This window comes from Periplaneta americana, chromosome 11 (genome assembly GCF_040183065.1).
Source record: "Periplaneta americana isolate PAMFEO1 chromosome 11, P.americana_PAMFEO1_priV1, whole genome shotgun sequence".
NCBI classification, from domain to species: Eukaryota; Metazoa; Arthropoda; class Insecta; order Blattodea; family Blattidae; genus Periplaneta; species Periplaneta americana.
Genome location: NC_091127.1, coordinates 100,124,950 through 100,145,413, shown reverse-complemented (window position 1 = coordinate 100,145,413; position 20,464 = coordinate 100,124,950). Strand labels below are relative to the sequence as shown.

The 20,464-nt window shown below is 33.8% G+C and overlaps 1 protein-coding gene across 1 annotated transcript in view; it reads right to left on the bottom strand.

Annotated features, from left to right (window-relative positions):
- Positions 1-20,464, bottom strand: part of LOC138708536 (dipeptidase 1-like) — a 297,564-nt gene that overhangs the window by 233,536 nt on the left and 43,564 nt on the right. The window contains exon 3 of the mRNA XM_069838651.1: positions 16,892-17,087. Within this exon, the coding sequence (XP_069694752.1) occupies positions 16,892-17,087 (196 nt within the window). The remainder of the gene's footprint in view (positions 1-16,891; positions 17,088-20,464) is intronic.

The window sequence follows — 20,464 nt, the reverse complement described above, 5'->3', positions numbered from 1 at the left end:
TTATTGGTTGCATTATTGAAATTGAGGCGAGTGATTGGAGCGGCGACACAAGAAATTGAAAACAATAATACAATTAAATTTCAAAGACCTGCCGAACGCATGAGGCCGCTCAAAGACCTGCCGAATGTTTACCATGAGAGCGCGGCGATAATACCATCCCTGTTTAATTTTCCAAGCTATTTGCAAAAGGTACGATATAATATTATCTCTGTTGTTACAATATCAATATCATTAAAAATCAATCAGTAGTTTACGACAATAAAGAATACTTAATTGTTAGTACAGGTATATCAGACTGTAGAGAAATCCCACCGAGTGAATTATTTAAACTTACACATCAGATGTTAAAACATTAGTGGAAAGATAACTTTTTGTTTTTTATTATGTAAATGAATTTATCTGCAAGATAATAAACTTTCATTCAAGATCCATATATGGATAAATAAATATACAGATAATAAATAAATAAATAGCTATAATAGCTAAGCCTCCTTTGTGAATTTATGATTCAGAGTTCACCTATAAATAACTCTTTTACGTTTTGCCGGATATATTTTATTAACAAAAGCAAGGAATGGCATCTTATTGATATTGCATATGTACATAAAAATTATGTACCATCACTCCGTAAGCAATGATAATATATCTATTTTATTTATTTAAAATAAAGATACAATATGTAAAAAATCCACACATAAAAAGTATGTGGTTTTTTTTATCTTGCATAAAGTAATTGTTTAGTTTTTAGGCCTTCACGTTACCTATTGTTTGCAATGTATTAGGTACCGATACTTTTTATAATAGATAGCATTCCCTTTATTAATTTAAGAATGAATTCAATGTAATTTGGCTACCTTCGCATATTATATTTTGCCAGATTACCTATGTCCTGTGGTCTAAAAGTACCGGTAATATAATTTATTTTTGATTCTCTAAAACTTAACAACAAGTCTATACTGATTATCGCATATTTATTTCACTTAGGAATTTGATTATAACAAGAACTTGTGTAATCAAGGTGCATATATTTATGTCTTGTGATCTAAGAGTTAATATGTTAATATAATTTTAGATTCTCTGAAACCTAACAATTTGCTGATTATCGTAAAATTATACAATCTATAATGTGTATTGTGTAGGCCTATTTATGGATGTATCAGTATGTTTTCTATAAATTGCTGCATACGTATTTTCTTTTCTTTAATGTTCTAACACATATCAATGAAACTTTGAATATGTTTATTTCGTCCTAATTTTACGTTAAACGTTTAAAATGGCCATAATATGTCAATTTTAGATCATCACAGCGTAAAATAGCGTGATTTACGCACTGCTATTATTTGTCTGCTCTCCAACAATATGGCGGCAAGCGCAGCGTTCAATTTGCCCCGGTTTCCTCGTTTCGCGCAGCCGAGACTGTAGGGGCTTGATTTCAACAGTACATTTTTGAGGTGAGGGTACCAAAACAAATATTCTGCCGGGGTTAACTCTAATGACTGTCTCTGTTTGCTATAGCCGTACTTCCTCTTTCCCATTCGAATAATGAGGTGGAACGCCTGTTCAGCCACTTAGTGACACCAAAACTACGCAACAGAATTCATATCAAAACAGTTAGTGCTACAGACTAGGAACACCTTGAGGATTTCGGGAAAACCGAGTTACAAATACCAAATTTTCTTGAACGTTTTCTGCTGAAGACTGGAAATATTGATGCGTATTTACGTTCCATTTCCGGCCTTTATGAATCCTTGTCTTCCACGTCAGCAGATGGAGTAGAAGAGGAGGATACGGATGATTTATATCTGTAAAATTTACGATACATTTTTGTTATTGTTAATATTATCGTTTCTTTAGATAACTTTTTGTTACTTGTAAATTGAATGTAGCAACGTTTTAGCGACATTTGACATCTTATTTGACGACTTTGAGATGACATTTGTTGGCAACACTGCCTAGAGTCTTCCATAGATTTGCGAAATGCATATTAGATTACTTGCTGCTCAAGAAAGCCCTGTTTCTAGGGGTTTTCTCTTTGACAATTACAGTCGTTTTATGTTTAGTCTTCAATTTTTAATAACATGAGTATGTTTCACTTGACGTAATGGTATTTTTGTAGAAAATAAGAATAAAGTCTGCTCTGGCTTAGTGCTTGAAGCTGTCACAATAAGGGACTGTAACAAAAAAGACTACTACACCATACCTGTAATTAATATGGCCTCAAGTCCAGGCGTTCCGATTCTTGTAGGATTAAACTCAGACATCTGACACGGCTCCGACTTGCACGTGTTTGTTTGATCAGGTACGGAACTGCATTTACAACATTACCTACTTGTGAATTTCAAATTCGAGTACAGTCGCTGTAACCTCACGTAAGAGTAGTATGTTCGATCTCAAAGTAATGGTGCCTGAAGATGTAGCTACGTAATGAGTGTCATGAAAGTAACTATGTAATAAAATCATCTTATTATCCATCTCATTTATTATCAGAAGTTCTGTTTGTTTACCACGTTGTGAAAGATATTTTTGTTCATCATCATCATCATCATCTTCACTACACGGAGTAGGCAATATTGCCTGTTCCGGCTTCACAGTTTATCCCTCCATCGTTCCTTAGGTCGTCCTACGTCTCTTCTTCCAGTCGCTTTGTAATTTAATAAGAGTTTTGCTAGTCTGGTGTCCTCCATTCTATTTATATGTTGGAACCATCTAACTCTATGTTCCTTTATTCTTCCATTCATGCTAAAGATATGTAGTTCCTCTCTGATATCTTTATTTCGAAAGCGATCGATCTTGTACATCCTTTTGTTCTCCTTAAAAATGTCATTTCAGCACTTTGTATTTTATTTTGAATTCTTTTTGTGTTTACCCAAATTTCTGATCCATAAAGAAGAAGAGGAGTAGCCATTGTTTTATAAAATTTAATTCTGGTATCTTTCCTTGTTTTATTCTTTAATGTCCGATGGATAGTGCCGCACATCATTTGAAATTTTGATATTTTTTTGTTAACTTCATTTTCAGATCTATTTCTTGTATTTATGTCACAACCTAGATAGCTAAAATTTTCAACTTGTTCTAACGGTCTTCCTTCTAAAATAATCTTAGAACGTATTTGTGATTTTCCCCAAAATGCTAAAATTTTAGTTTTCTCTGTAGAAATTATAAAATCATATTCTTGAGAGATAATATTTAAATAATACAAAGATCTCTGTAGATCATCTTCATTATTTTGAATGATGACCACATCGTCAGCATATAATAAAATATTCACATTTGTATTAAAATTTACTTTTATTCCTGGATTTACTAAAATTTCCCACTTCTGTATTAGATCATTAATATAAATATTAAACAAAGTAAGTGACAATGTGCAACCTTGTCTGACACCTCTATTTATAAACATTTCTTGAGTTTTATTTCTACCGGTGTCTATTATAATTTTCGAGTTGCAGTATAAACTCTTTATTGTATTTATAAGATGTTGTGGATAACCGCCATCTTTCATAATAGTCCATAAAAGTCTCCTATTTACTCGGTCGAATGCTTTAACAAAATCGACAAAGGCCACATGGGTTTGAAGGTTGAACTCTCTTCGTTTTTAAAACAACTGTTGTAATATAAATACATTATCACTTTTAGAACGTCCAATTCTAAAGCCACATTGCTCTTCACTTAAAACATTTTCTGATATAACTTTAAGTCTTTTATTTATAATTTTAGCATAAACCTTGTATAATGAGTTCAACAGACTAATCCCTCTGTAGTTCTCACAGTTATTGCGGTCACCTTTCTTAAAAAGGGAAATTATTTCTGCTGTTGTCCATGCTTCAGGTATTTTACAATTTCTCCAACACTGATTTATTAAATGCAACAGTAGCAAATGCAAGAGAATTCCACCGTATTTCAATAATTCCATATTAATTCCGTCAGGGCCTGTGTAGATTTTCTAATTTTGGTTTCTTTAAATACTTCATCTAGTTCTTCTTTTGTAATGGGATCGACATCTATAACTTCCACATTTTCATTTTCTGTTATTACATTATCTTCATTTTCTTGGAACCACAATTCTTTATAATGTTGCATCCACACATCTTGTTGTATCACATTTATTCTTGCCACATCTTTTTCTAACTTGTTTAAATGTTTTAAAACTTTGTATGAAAATGTTGGATTACCATGTATATCATTTTCAATTCCACTTATAAATTTATTCCATGATTGATGTGCTTCTCTAACAATTGTTTTCGCTTTATTCCTTTTCTCCTTATATTTCTCTTTTGCTAAGTCTGTGTTTTGTTGAAGCCACTGCAAATAAGCCTCCTGTTTTTCTTTTATTGCTTCCTCTATATTTCTGTTCCATATCCTCAATCCTTTTCTACTCCTTAACTTTTTCTTTTTTCTCAAAACTTCATTTGCTGCTTTTTCTATACAATTTTTTATATTCTGCCATTCGGCTTCTAATATGCTATCAGTTGGTATATTGAGAATATATTGATTCAACTTTTGTTGATATAAATTTCGTATACTTTCTTGGTTTAACAGATATATTTTATATACATCTTCTTGCAATGGTCTTTCTTTAATTTTGCTATTCTTCCATTTTGTCCACAATGCAAATCTTGCCATTACTAAGTGATGGTTAGAGTTAATATCACAACCTCTGTATACATGTACATCCTGTAATTGTGGTCTCAATTTATCATTAATTAAAACGTAATCAATAATAGATCTTAATCGCCTTTCACTCCATGTATATTTATTTATATCACGCTTTCTGAAAAAGTATTTGTAATTTTCAAATGGTTATTAGTAGCAAATTGTCGAAGTTATTGACCCTTACTATTGATAACATCTTCTCCAAAAATGCCAACAATATCTGGAATAGGTGAGTTGCCTATTCTTGCATTAAAATCACCACTTATTATTAGAGAATCATTCTTATTAACTTTTTGGACTACTTTTTGCAGTGTATCATAGAAAATTTCTATCTCTTCCTTTTTAGCATTTGCTGGTGCATAAACTCCTATTATAGTTAAATGGCTTCTACCAATTCTTAATCTTATAGTTAGTATCCTTTCATCCACATAAGTATAAAATTCAATTTTGGATTTCCATTTAGAATCTACCAGTATTGCAACTCCGCGCTGGGGGCTCTTTTATTCTGGGGTACACCACTATATATCATTACATAATGATTTAAATCTTTTGTTCCTTTCAATTTTTTCCACGTTTCAGTTATAATAGCTATATGTACACTTCTAGCTTTAAGAATTACTTCTATTTCCGATTCTTTTGTTCCAAGCCCTTTAACATTCCAGGTTGCGATGTTCAATCTATCCGAAATTCCGAGTCGTTTATCCTTTTCATGCCTGTGCTGTCGTCTATTAAATCCGTCCGGCTGTGTCCTGTGAAGCTGCTGAGTAAGTTGTATTCTCTGGAAGAGTTGCAAGCACTTCGCAGAAATTGACCTGGCAGGGCTGCTGCCTTATGGCTTAAGTCTAACCATCCTGTGTACTATCCCCACATGAAGGGTTGCCTCCTATGCTGACTGTCCACCGTTGAGGTCTTCACCCTTGTTACCTCGGGCATGGGCCCTCCATATTTATGTCCCATGGAGAGAGGGTGTCCCAGTATTTTAAAGCCCCCAGGAACTGGGCTCCTTGTTGGTCCACGGGTCCTTATTACCGTAGCTATTCGGACCACCCCACCATATTCGGTGGAATCCCCCATCCGCCACCTAGGGGACGCGCGCGATAGGGGTTACAAGGTCTCCCACTGTATTTTATAAATATTCTATTCAAAAGACGTGTATCAATTAATTGATTTACTGACAGTCCAAAGAAGAAGATACATTTTCATTTTTTGTATTGAACATAAAATATATTTCTTATTATTGCATTAAATAAGATATTCAATTACACGATTTAAGTGCGTAATTAATTAATTTTGTATAAACTCTCATAATACACTGTTTAGAATAATTAATCGCAAGACGTTATGTAAAATCATGGATCGAAGAGGCATTCCACTGCACTTAATACAAGTTATGAAATCGATTTATTCCAAAACAATGAATAGAATATCAATAAAAGGAAAATTATCGGAAGAATTTTTAATTAATAGAGGTGTCAGACAAGGATGTAGTCTATCACCAAGTCTTTTTAATATATACATAGACGACATTCTCAAAGAATGGAAGAAATGTACTAATGACGGGATTTCGTTAAATCGATAAAACATTTTAAATACCCTTCTATTTGCAGACGATCGGATAATTATCCAGGATAGTGAAGATAACCTGCAAAAGGCCATACACAAATTAAATACGATATGTGGAGAATGTAATCTAAAAATGTCAATACAAAAGACAAAAGTGATGGCTTTCAGATGAATACATCCAGTTATAAGTAAAATAATAATAAATAATACTGTTACAGAACAGGTGAGCCATTTTAAATGCTTAGGTCGCGATATTACTTATGGTTATGATAAGGATGTGACTATTAAAACACAACGCTTCCAGGCTATATGTGGCACAATTGCCAAGAATTTAAAGAAGAAAACAAGGAAAGAAACGTAAATAAAGTTCTATAAGACAATGGCTATACCAACTCTCTTAAATGAATGTGAAGCATTGACCTTTAAGAAAAATAATACTAATAGAATACCGTCAACGGAAATGAAATTTCTCAGAGTAGGCCTAAAAGGATGTACAAGATTGGATAGATATAGAAATGATGATATAAGGAATGACCTAAACCTGCTTCCAATTATAGATAAAATAAAGGAATATAGAATTCGTTGGTCGAATCATTTAAGAAGAATGAAGAAAGAACGAATACCGAAACAGGTGTTGGATTATAAACCACAAGGGAGAAGAGATATTGGTCAGCAAAGAACAAGGTGGAAAGTTGAGGACCGAACAGGAGACTCTCCTACTCCATGAAGAGAATAATAATAATAATAATAATAATAATAATAATAATAATAATAATAATAATAATTATTATTATTATTATTATTATTATTATTATTATTCACTTTCTTCACTTTTAGGAAAATCAAACAAGCTCCAAATTCATAGGCATAGGCCCATGCTAAAATATATGTCAGGATAATACGAAGAAACCAAGCATGTGGAAATGTAAACATTCCCTCTCGAATAAAAATAAAGGTGTTTACAAGTGACTATAAGACCAGGTAGATAATCCTCCAATATAAATGGCAACCAAAGTTCTGTTTACCTGCGTTTGTGGAGAGAAGTGCATTCTGTCTGCCTTCGTCACTTAAATATGCCTTTCCTATCTCTGAATATACAGTAATGTTGATTTCTTGTTGTCCTTTTCATTTCTCTGTTTTCATTGTTACGATAATCATAGTTTTGAAAATTAATTCATGTTATAATAACTAAATATATATAACGAGAGAAGTTTTCAGTCGGATGTATAATTATGTTCACATTAATTACTTTTTTAGACTAGGCTTACATTAAGTAATGTTTCAGTTTAATTCTGTAATGGATAGGATAGGGTAACGTTAATTTTACAAACAAATTTGGATACACGTTTTTAAAACTGTAGATATCTGATCATCATCATCATCACCATCATCATCAATATATAAACAGACAAGGATTGGGCCTACAGGATCCGTTCCGAGACTCATTCTGATCAGACCATCTTCTTTCTGGTCTTCCAATATCCTTTCTTCCTATTGATTTTGTATTGCAGTGCCAGTTTCGGTAACCTAAATCTCTCCATTCTCAATATGATTTCTCCGCTGTGACCTGTACATTGTGTCCATACTAAAAGTATACAGAAATAACAGCTTATATCGTAACTTGGATAAGGTTTATTAACTAAATTTCTTCTGCATTGTATAGGTTAACTGAAAAAGGTTTTATTTCCACTAGTATACTTTAACATGAACACTATTTATAACTCGACTGGTACCAAAACACCTCTTGCCAGTTGTTCACCAACATATCAGGTGTTATAAGCTCAACTGCTTGAATGATACGCTGTCTCAAATCAATCAAATTATGAACTTTTCTGCTGTACACAAAATTTTAATAAATCTCCACGCAAAAGTATTCCAAAGGAGTTAAATCCGGGGATCTAGGCGGCCAGAAAGTTGGCCCTCCAATTTCTTGTGAAGGTTACATCCAAAAACGATTTCTAAACATTTCGATGGAATTGTGATGGAGCACCACCCTGCTAAAATGTTAAACCTGGCGGAAATTGCAGAATAGCAAAGTTCTCCAGCATATCAAGGTGCAGTACTCCCGTCACTGTAGGCTCAATAAAAAAGAATGGTCATACAACAATAAGCTTGAAACAAAACACTGCACACGACAATGGCCATGGCAAATGTATGAAACGAAATCTTGGCGAGTTTTTCTGTTGATCGAGCTTGAAATTGTAATATACGGTTGTAAAATTATAGGCCACGGTGTATAATAATTATGTAACGTCTGCAAAATTGTAACCATAGGCTAGACGTGTTGACATAATTGATTGATACGGAACATGCCACTTGATGTCATAAGGGAAATATTGCAAAACACCTGTCTTCAAATTTTGTTCATCAAGAAGTTGTTTGTCTTGCAACAGATGGTAGCACTAGACGCGATGACATAATTATTGACTGCTACGAAACATGCGACATCATGCTGTCAGGGCGTTACTTGCAAAACACGTCTTCAAGTTTTGAAGTTCATCAAGAAGTTCTTTGCCTTGCAACAGATGTAGCACTAGGCGTGTTGACATATTGCAATTGATAGAATGATAAAGCGTGTATTTGTAATCCTAGTGTGAGATTTGAGGCCGTTTTACATCAGCTAGTTAATAAATAAAAACAAGCAAAATACAGTATATAAATCAGAACATCACTATCTTAAAGAAAAATATTAAATGACATACAGTGGCATAGAAGTGATAGATTTGTTTATAGGGACTAAGGGAAGATTTCCAAAATGTTGTGTTAATTTCTATAAGAGTTTTAAAATTCATTCATATCTGCTTAAAACAAAGACTACCAAGGTCATAAAATATTCAATAAAAATTTAGGAAAATCGTATTGATGGACATTATGGACAAACATGAGTAAAGACTACGTTATAAATTTAAATTATTTCCATTTGTTTTACTATAGTTGTAATTGATCATCATTTTTTCCCACAAATTTAAATTAGGCCTACTGTAGTTTAAGGATATTACGTTTAATTATGCTGTGTCGTTTTTTGATAACACTTTTTGTAGGGCAGCTACCTAATTGAATAATATTTACTACTCTGGTATGAATATTTTTGGTGACTCGATTATATCAATTCCTTTATCTCTTATAAGATGGATGAATGTAAATAGAATAATTTCAACCGATTTCCACTGTATTGCTCTTATATAGTTTTCATTCAAAATGTAGATTCGTTAATTCGTTGTCTTTCTACGTAAGGACCTACACGGCGTGCTGACATCACAGGCCTAGTAATTGACCGAAAAAAAACTGGTCTCAATCTTGACCCAACAGTAAGGTTTGAAATTAATGAAGATCAACCAAAGCAAGTACTTGAAGAGAAGCGCGCTATTTACCTTCCATGCTGTGATGATCTCACTCATACATATAATATTCAAGATTGGAATGTCACTGGACTTATGTTTGGTGCGCGAGGAACAATTCCCAAATTTACATTGGAGATCACCAGAAAATTAAACGTTCTTGAAAAGACACTTCAGACAATTGCATCAACCATTTTAAAATCTTCATTGAACATCATCAATCACCATCTCTATTCATCTTTCTAATATTCAGTGTACATTATTTATTTTCAATAAATTTCTATCATTCTGGCAGCTACCACATCTTGTTGGAGAATATTATTTTTTTTTAAATTCATTATGTATTTTTCTAACAATAATTTACATTTATTTTTTGTTCATTTGAATTGATTAGGATGCCGATATTTTAAATCCAAGATTTGGACGGCTATCATTTCGATATACTTAAAATTACTATATTTCACCAGCTACAAATTGAATTAAATTTAGTAGTGGATACTAAATATTTATTTCTATTTACTGTTAGTCGTTTTTATTATTTCCCTTTTGCATTATTCTTTTCTTTCTTCTTCATTGCATTCTTCTTGGTTCATTGTGACATATTTGTTCCATTATATTGTGTAGGCTATTCATTGCATGTAGCTGCTATGTTATGTCATAGAACATATATTTAGGATTATTCCAGGATTAAATTGAAGTCATGTCAAAGGCAATAAGGAAATATCGATGTGAACTGCCTGCTCATGCGCAGTACCTTAATATGCATTCCAACAAGACATGAACTGTTTCTGAACAGATTCTGAACTCCCACTTTCCTGATCCAACGTGCTTTGCAACTTGGTCGAAACGACTGAAATTGGTTCTCGATTAAGAGCAAATAATAGTCGATCATGTGTGATTTGGAAGTTGATAGGGATACAGTATATGTTATGACGAATTAAGTTCGAAAGATGAATAATTTTAACATGAGCAGAAACTCCGTAGGCCGTGAAAGAACAGTTCAAGAAAAGGCCCAACAACGTAAAATCTTGAAATATTTCTGAGATCGTACTCAATTAGCGCATGCCTTGAAAGATATTCGATTTTAGATCGTAACGCGTTCTGAATTGCTTGCTGGAACAAATCTATAGAATATAATTGCGGCTGAAGAAGGCCTTCTGTAGGAAGTTTTTCATCGTTCCAACAATGTCATAGAAAGAATCCTTTCCCTCTAAGTCAAGAGTAACGTTGCGTAACTTAGTGATACTTGAAACGGACAAGGTCGCAGTTGGGGATTTTCTCGAGGTACTCTCGTTTCCTCATATTTGGCATTTACATTGTTCCGTCAACATTTCTTCATTTTTTCATAATTCCATAACATTTTCCGAACCCGGTTAACGACACACGGAGGAGGCTGGTCTAGGGACAGGTAGAGTTGCCTGCTCGAAACCTGGGTACACAGCGAACCTTAGTGTAGTCAGCAGGTGTGGGTTGGGAATGCGCCTAGCTTGAGGATTAATTCAATAGATCTAAAAAGATCGCAGTGCTGAGTCGTAGTGCCCACTCCCGAAATTCCATTCCATTACATTCCAATGCTGCATAATTTATGCATGCAGCGTCGGAACGTGAACATAGTCTGCAGGTGTTATCTTACTTTAATAAAATATTTGTGGTTTGCAGTATTCTATGGGTAGGCTATAATAACCAGGCTTCGGTCCTGGGCACAGAAACGCATAAAGTTCAGAACGCACGGTAGATAGTGTTGTGATAGTCCAGTGGAGTGGGAGATGGAACACACCGCTGCTTCGTGTCTCAACATGTAAACAGTCCGTCACAAAATATATTTCTCTCTGTATAGATGCAGTATATACAGTACATTCATAGTATAGACAATAAATGTCTACCATTAAAGTATTAACGTGAGTTGTAACCTTCAATCAGGTATCCCTACGCCGAAGCCTGTTACATGTACCGCAGCCAAGCAGCAATAGACCTACACACAACGGTAATGCACATTACGGACTCACCTGTGCTGTTGCAGTCGGGTGACTACACACGGGTCATGATATCATTTATTTTATTGGGTTATTTTACGACGCTGTATCAACATCTCAGGTTATTTAGCGTCTGAATGAAATGAAGGTGATAGTGCCGGTGAAATGAGTCCATGATCCAGCACCGAAAGTTACCCAGTATTTGCTTGTGTTGAGTTGAGAGAAAACCCCGGAAAAAACCTCAACCAGGTAACTTGCCCCGACCGGGATTCGAACCCGGGCCACCTGGTTTCGCGGCCAGACGCGCTGACCGTTACTCCACAGGTGTGGACGATATCATTTATACTCCGTGTACTCTGAACCTCAAACTGGTTACTCTGTGTCCCTAGGCCGAAGCCTGATGATAACTAATTTTCATTAATACATTCCGAAGCTCGATAAATAGCAAGAACATTAGATAATATATGAAGGGGTCAGAGCCATAGCGGGCCAAGCACCATTTATTTAAAACCGAGAAAGCAAGGGTTAAAGTTAAGTAAATACTATAATTTAATTAAGATTGGCATATAATTTAATTTTAATGTGCATACTTTATCATAATTACTATATGTTTTGTTAAATTATGATAATCACTTAATTTTAACCCTTGTTTTCTCCGTTTTTAATAAATGGCGCTTGGCCCACTATGGCTCTGAACCCTTCATATTTACGTCATAATTTTTATTAGAAAAAAAATTGTTCGTTTCCTGGTTTGAAAGAAATTTATACCAACTTATGTATACGAGAGTCTCTCTTAGGTAAAATTATCCCTTTTGACAGTTTACATAACGTAACTGATATTGTATAAAGAAGAGTGGGGACAATTGCCTATATCACGTTACTGTCCCAAGACGATCTACGCGGGGATTAGCCATACACTGGTGACGTAGGAACGAACATTTTAATAGTAAATATTGCAGCACAGCACCGTTAGGAAAATATCAACAGATGTAAATCATTTTATAGCGTACTGACATCGAACATTCCTTATTTGTAATTGTAAGTATATTCGTATAGAGACAATTTTTTTTAATATATTATTTAAAAAGAATACAGACTTCATAAGATAAAGACATATTTTAATTTATGAAAATAAAAACCATCTTTCATTTAAGATCATGATTACGCAATTCGAAATTTGGATAAATACAACCAGTTATACAGTGAAACAAAGAAGGATGAGTGCGTGATTTTTCGAAAATATTGGCAATTAAAATCTATAAAACATGTTTTATTTTCTAGTTAAATAAATACGCGTCTGATTATAATATTCTACATAGAATTTTTAAACTAAATTGAATGAAATCGAAGGTACCGAGCTAAACTTTCTTCTGAATTTGTTCCATTTGACTTAGAATGTGTCGTATTACTTGGTCATCAGCAAAAAGATAGTATATAAACCATCTTACCTACGTAAATGTTATTTCTGACCTGTAATTGTCATTCAGCATTAGCTGAGTACATATTATAGTATGTTAAACAATGCCGGCGATGGAGGGAAACAATGTCTGAATCCTAATTCATCCATTTGTTAACATTATTTAGAGACGTCCTCCGGAAACTATGGATAGTTCGAATAGCACCATTGTCCGTTGATTCATCAAAAGTTCGTTCACAGACTTTTTGTCCATTTTTTTATTTGCCGATAAGTTTCTTGTCCACTGTATATGTATGCACTCTATTTTCAATGTTCACCCATTCTTTTGCCCGAAGATTTTTTGTCTGTTTTATTACTGTATATCAAATGAAATTATAAACAGAAAATTTATTGATTGATTTAGATCTAATAATAATATGAGAATTTAGTCAATGTACTGTTGTAACATTTTACATTAAATGATAATTTTGTCTATACAGGATTGTACTAAGTTATGAATTTATTAGAAACATAATAATAATGACTGAAAATGAGTGCATGCGATTGAATTGATTAAATTGGAATTGATGTTGATTATGTAATTAGATTGACAAATGTGTTTTCACAAGTAAGCTGACAGCTGTACTGAGGTTACGTAAATGATTTTGCTGACAAGCGAATGTGCAAGAGTAGACTCTGCCCTACATATAGGCATAGAATGTACCGACTCAGCTATCAGTTTGTTCACTTATTGCCGACATATTCTGTTCACCTCATGCGATATTTATTACATGAAATATTTAAGTTATATGTTAACGAAGACCTAAAATTTAAATATAAATATGTTTATTGTAAAAGATAATTGGATGAATATAGCAGCAGGGGCGATTTGTACACACTTGTTTATTGTTGAATTAAAAAGAGAATTTCAAATTTAGTAAGTAAAGAAGTTTGTATGTTTAAAATAAATGCGATAGGTTGGAAAGTTGCACTAAAACCAGAACTAAGTGTAAGTTAAACCAACATAAATTGAATAGTTATATGATAGAAAATTCGTTATTAAATTGTATATTTATTGTGTATAATCACTAGTGTGCATATGTCAGTTTTAATTATTAAATTTATGTATTTTTGAACTATTAATGAATAAATATCATAATTTTGTCTATATTCTCTTCTGTCATTTCCTCAATGTGTAATGAAATTTCAATCCATAGCTTTTGATGTGTTTCATTATTAAGATTTATGTTTCGAATCTATACACAATATTTTCACTCTTCTTTCATTCATTATGTAAGTTTTCTTTATAGAATGTCTTATACGGGGATGGCTACAAGTAAGCCGTGTTATTTGAAACAATGACATTTATTATCCAAATGAAAATTACGTATTTTTGTAAGCATATCGTAGATATCTGAATTTGTACAAAATGGTAATGAAATAATAAAATATAACTTGGATAATATAGTATGCAACTAAACTAGGATACAGACGTTTTATTCAAAGAACAGTCTTAAAACGAAAAGCCTTGTAAGGAAATTGCAGTACCTTGCTAAAGGCACTAGTGTTGTGAATTCCATGCTCTTATGTTCGGTTCAAGTTTGTCGAGCGTGACAAGAACCGAAGTCTGCTTTGAAAAAGCGGATGTCACAGCTCGCTCGGACTTGCGCCTTGTATGATCTGTGCCCTTCAAGTTCGCTGGCCTCTCCCTTTCAAACCCTTCAAGCTTTTAGTTGAGAAAGGATTTTAGAACAACTCTTGTGGAGTTTTATTTAGATGTAAGGAGGTACTTTTTTATTACAAAAATATAATTAAACATCTACAGAAATATACGTACATATAGGCACATCTTATAGCACTATATCAATATTACTGATAGAAAATATTCTTCACATAATATTCAAATAAATCACAGCTGCTCGGTAACAATATTTGTGTGACTATAAGCATGATGGAAGTATTGCAGGCACTATGTTCGATTCAAGTTAGTCGATTATGACGAAATTCGATGTCCGCTCTGCAAAAAAGGCCTATCGTGTTTGTTCCAACTTGTTATAAAATTATTCGCTGTCCTCCACTCTCACCCCTTCATTTTTTAGCACAGGTCTTGCGATTAGTTTTTCATATAAAATAAGAAGTTTGTAATGTCTTGGTTGCCTCTCATGTTCGAACATTGCAGGACACTATTTTAAACCGCTTAAGGATTTGAGCATATATCTTGCTATTAATTTTAATCATATAGAATAAGACGAAGTTTACAATGTCTTGTTATCCTCTCTCCTGTTTGAACAATGCACAGTACTAGTCGGTACTTTGAACATATGCGTTTTTTTATATATTTTGTTTGATTAATTTATGAGTATATTTTTGTGAATGTTGAATCATATTAATAACTAGAAAAATTACCTATAGATACTATTTTAATTACTTTCTAATATATTTATTAGGTTGCCTCTCATGTTCGAACATTGTAGGACACTATTTTAAACCGCTTAAGGATTTGAGCATATATCTTGCTATTAGTTTTATTCATATAGAATAAGACGAAGTTTGGAATGTCTTGTTATCCTCTCTCCTGTTTGAACAATGCACAATACTAGTCGGTACTTTGAACATATGCGTTTTTTATATATTTTGTTTGATTAATTTATGCGTATATTTTTTGTGAATGTTGAATCATATTAATAACTAGAAAAATTACCTATAGATACTATTTTAATTACTTTCTAATATATTTATTATGAGGCTTATAATTTATTGTGTCAGTTTCTCCAGGAATTTTTTAAACAAACATAAATAACAAAAAGTATGAAGACTCACCTAGTTAATACTACTTCATCCATGATTTCAAACATGTGAGTGCATTCACATACTCCGCTCTACGTTTAGTAACAATGTTTTCTGCATCAGTAAACACGAAAAAAAAAACTTTTTTTCTGTCAAGCACTTCTCCACAATCGTTCAATTTGAATTCAAACGTTTCACCGAGTTTACTTCTCAAATTCTCATATGACATAATGGAGTTTACACTTTTCACAGACCACAGAAAACTAATTTTTTTCTTTATCAAACTAAACACACAACCGTCGTATACAAACTCAGTACAGAAACTGCAAGCAACTGCAAGAGTACAGTGGTCTAAACAGAAGTCTGGCCCCTATTGTAATCTGAATTACCAGATTTTAGAAAAAGAAGAACATAGTTACTCTCTCACTTGCACACTGTGTAAACATGGCTATTTTATAAGGAATGAGGAGAACGAATCTCTAAAACGTATGTATTTCATATGCTAGGAAGAAGAGCTGACAACAAGGTGGAAGTTTTCTTGGAAAACCATAAAACTTAGTAAGGATTTCGCATTGTGTTTCAACTTTCAATAGAAGTAGTCTCTACGCTACCTGGTTTATAGTTCGAAAATAATACTACTATTGTGCTTTTAACTAAGCAATTTCCGAGAGAGAAATATTGTCGGAATTTTTAGTATGAGTTTGTATTAACAAAATAATAATTAATATCAACTACAACCGATTCTTATTCGATTAAATATTTTTGATCGATTAACCTTACAACAGAAATTGATCGATTAAGCGATTAGATTAATTATAGATTCTGAACTAGGGCATTACGTCGTTTGTTAGAAAAGGGAAAATTTATAGGGAACGACATATAGGTCCGTGGCCCATTTCTCTTAGGGCTTATGTCGACATTTTTGTCTTAACGCCTTAGGAAAACCATGGAAATATAAGAGACTAGCCAATTTAGCTTTTAGGTAGGAGGTCGATTGATTTATGACTTGAACCTTGTTGAATCATATCAAAGTAGAGACCAGCCATTTGGCTTTATGTTGACTCAATTACGAAGAGATAGGCAGGGATAGATGTAATCATGCTGACGACCACTGCTATAAATAACCTGTCAGCCATTGGAAGAAATTTGTGAGCCGAGTACTATATACTCGGTAGACTTACCAATAGTCTGAGGACGTGGTCAGGCACATTACGGGAACTGTTGCAGAGCGCATGCGCCGAAGAGTGCGAGAAGATAACGGGGGCTCGACTCATGCGCAGAGCGTCAAGCATTGTTGGGACTGACACATGCGAGAGGTCCACCATCATGCCAAGTCGGTTCATCTCCCGCACCACCAGCTGAAAAAATGAAACAGAACTTAGCGAACAACAAGATAATAGTGTCATTAAACGACACATAATATTTCTTTATTACTTACAGAATGTATAAAAAAAAATACAGAGCAAAACTTCAAGAATGGGTTTGTTATATGTAGAGAAGAGAAAGTGTTTATAACAGCAACGATCTGGAAATACTTAATTTCTAAGTCATCTACTCTGAGTTATGATCTTAGTGCAGTCCACAAAAGATGGAATCCAGAATTTCCATAACCAGACTTGTGGACAAACGCAAATCCCAAGGTGACAGTTCAATCTTCTCTCCAACAGAAGTTCTCCATCAACTTCTAGGCTCTAATTGTTGGTGTTAACTTGTTAGGACTCCATATACTTCCTAATAGACCTACAGGGCGAAACTACATAGATTTCTTGCGTACCGTATTGTCAGCTTTCTTGGACGACGTATCACTAGTACTTCGTCGAGAACTGTACTACACCCATGATGACGCTCCCACACATTTTAGCCTTTGTGTCCGTAGAAAAATTATTTTTCACGTTATCGTGGTCACGGGTTAGGTATAGGTAAAACCAAATGCTTGGCCTTCACAGTCACCAGACTTAAGCGTACTTGATATGATATGATATATTTATCCATCTATCATATATCTGTGAGAGAGACCTGTTACAATTCTATATTACCTCAGATCTGCCTTACTTTACAATTTTAATTACCTATGCCAAGTCTTACAACTAAAAAAAATAAATAAATAAACAAAAACAAAACAAAAACACACACATATACAATTACGAGATCAATTTAATCCACCTTGACTTTTAACTTTCTATTCCCATTTCATCTTCATTATCATTAAAAAATTGCCCAATTTATTTAACTCCTTTATATTAGTTATATTACGTATGAAGGAATTATTACAAAAACAACTTACTTACTGGCTTTTAAGGAACCCGGAGGTTCATTGCCGCCCTCACATAAGCCCGCTATTGGTCCCTATCCTGAGCAAGATTAATCCAGTCTCTATCATCATATCCCACCTCCCTCAAATCCATTTTAATATTATCTTACCATCTACGTCTCGGCCTCCCAACTAACTCCCTATATGCATTTCTGGATTCGCCCATACGTGCTACATGCCCTGCCCAACTCAAACGTCTGGATTTAATGTTACTAATTACGTCAGGTGAAGAATACAATGCGTGCAGTTCTGTATTGTGTAACTTTATCCATTCTCCTGTAACGTCATCCCTCTTAGCCCCAAATATTTTCCTAAGCACCTTATTCTCAAACATCCTTAACCTATGTTCCTCTCCTACAGCAGACTGGATGATAAAAGTTTTTCAACCGAATAATAACAGGCATTTCCCATATTTATTCTGTGTTTAATTTCCTCCCGAGTATCATTTATATTTGTTACTGTTGCTCCAAGATATTTGAACTTCTCCACCTCTTCAAAAGATAAATTTCTAATTCTTATATTTCCATTTCGTACAACATTCTGGTCACGAGACATAATCATATACTTTGTCTTTTCCGGATTTACTTCCAAACCTATCTCTTTATTTGCTTCCAGTATAATTCCCGTATTTTCCCTAATCGTTTGTGGATTTTCTCCTAACATATTCACGTCATCCGCATAGACAAGCAGCTGATGTAACCCATTCAATTCCAAACCCTCTCTGTTATCCTGAACTTTCCTAATGGCATACTCTAGAGCAAAGTTAAAATCTAAAGGTGATAGTGCATCTCCTTACTTTAGCCCACAGTGAATTCGAAAAGCATCTGAACAGAAACTAACCTATACGAACTCTGCTGTACGTTCAAGAGACACATTTTAATTAATCGAACTAGTTTCTTCGGAATACCAAATTCAATAAGAATATCACATAAAACTTCTCTCTTAACCGAGTCATATGCCTTTTTGAAAATCTATGAATAACTGATGTACTGTGCCCTTATATTCCCATTTTTTCTCCATTATCTGTCGAATACAAAATATCTGGTCAGTAGTTGATCTATTACGCCTAAAACCACACTGATGATCCCAAATAATTTCATCTACATATGGAGTTAATCTTTTCAAAAGAATATTGGACAAAATTTTGTACGACGTCAACAAAAGTGATATTCCTCGAAAGTTACCATTGTCAAAATTGCTATTTTTCAAGAGAAAAATAAAAACAAATAGAACAACACATGACAGCTGTTTCTGTACAACTGGTGTTTATCCTTGTGGCTATTGCACCTGACGTGTCTCATTTTTGGAGTCTATGAATATTTGAAATAGTAGCAAATGTGTCCTTAACTCTATTTCATTAAAAGTGACTAGGGCTGTTTTTGTACTAATGTCTTCATATTTTCGTATATGCTATATACTATTCATATTCAAAATGTATTATTTATCCACTTTTTCCTTGTATTGTCTGTTACTTCACATTCTAAAAATATATGGAACGCGTCTTCTCCCATGCCTCAAAGGGGGCAGATATCCTTCTCTATGGTACCCCTCCTTTTTTTCAATTTCCATATTCCTAGTCTCCACCAAGCTAAGATCATCCTCACTTCCCTATTATTTATTCTGACATATTCTTCTTGTTCCCATGACGTTCTAAAGTCCTTATAGTTACTTAATGTTCTTAATTCGTTGAGATTTTGATATAATTCCTGTCTCCTAGTTTCATTACACATCTCCTTTCCGATATTACAAATTACATTTAAATTCATAACCATAATTTCCTCCCTAATCTACTCATCTTGTTCTTTAAATCTTCTAGCGAACTGGATTTCAAATTCGTGTCCCCGAAGAAACTGCAAACACTTATTTTCAATGGCACTATCCTCTTTCTCCATAATATGACCTAAGAATTTTATTTTTCTTACTAGTTTAAGCGTACTTAGACTTATTTCTGTGAGGATTACTTAACGTCATGGCATATTCGACGGCTGTGGATGTGGAGCAACTTTACGTGAGAGAATTATGTTAGTCTGTCAGACAATACGCACTATTATAGGGATTTTGGTGTGTTCGAAACTTAATGAAACGATGAAGTGAGGCCTGTATTTAGGCAGGAGGTGGACATTTTGAATAATTTTTATAACGAAATATCAACAGAGTGTAGTATACTTCTAGCAAATAAACGTATTGATAATTCCGAAATCACGTATTTCAGGACCCACGTTGTTATAACATGTTTAACTTCTTTATTTATGGGAATACATTCATGAAGTTTTGTCCCATATTCTTGTTACACTCTGTATAATAGGGAAGAATTAAGATAACTTTCAAATAAAGCTTCGCCATTATTAACCGTGGTCTGAAATAGCAATGTTAAATTAGAAATTCACTCTATTCTATTGCCTGATTTCTATACCTGCTCTATTCACTATTCCAGAGATCTGCA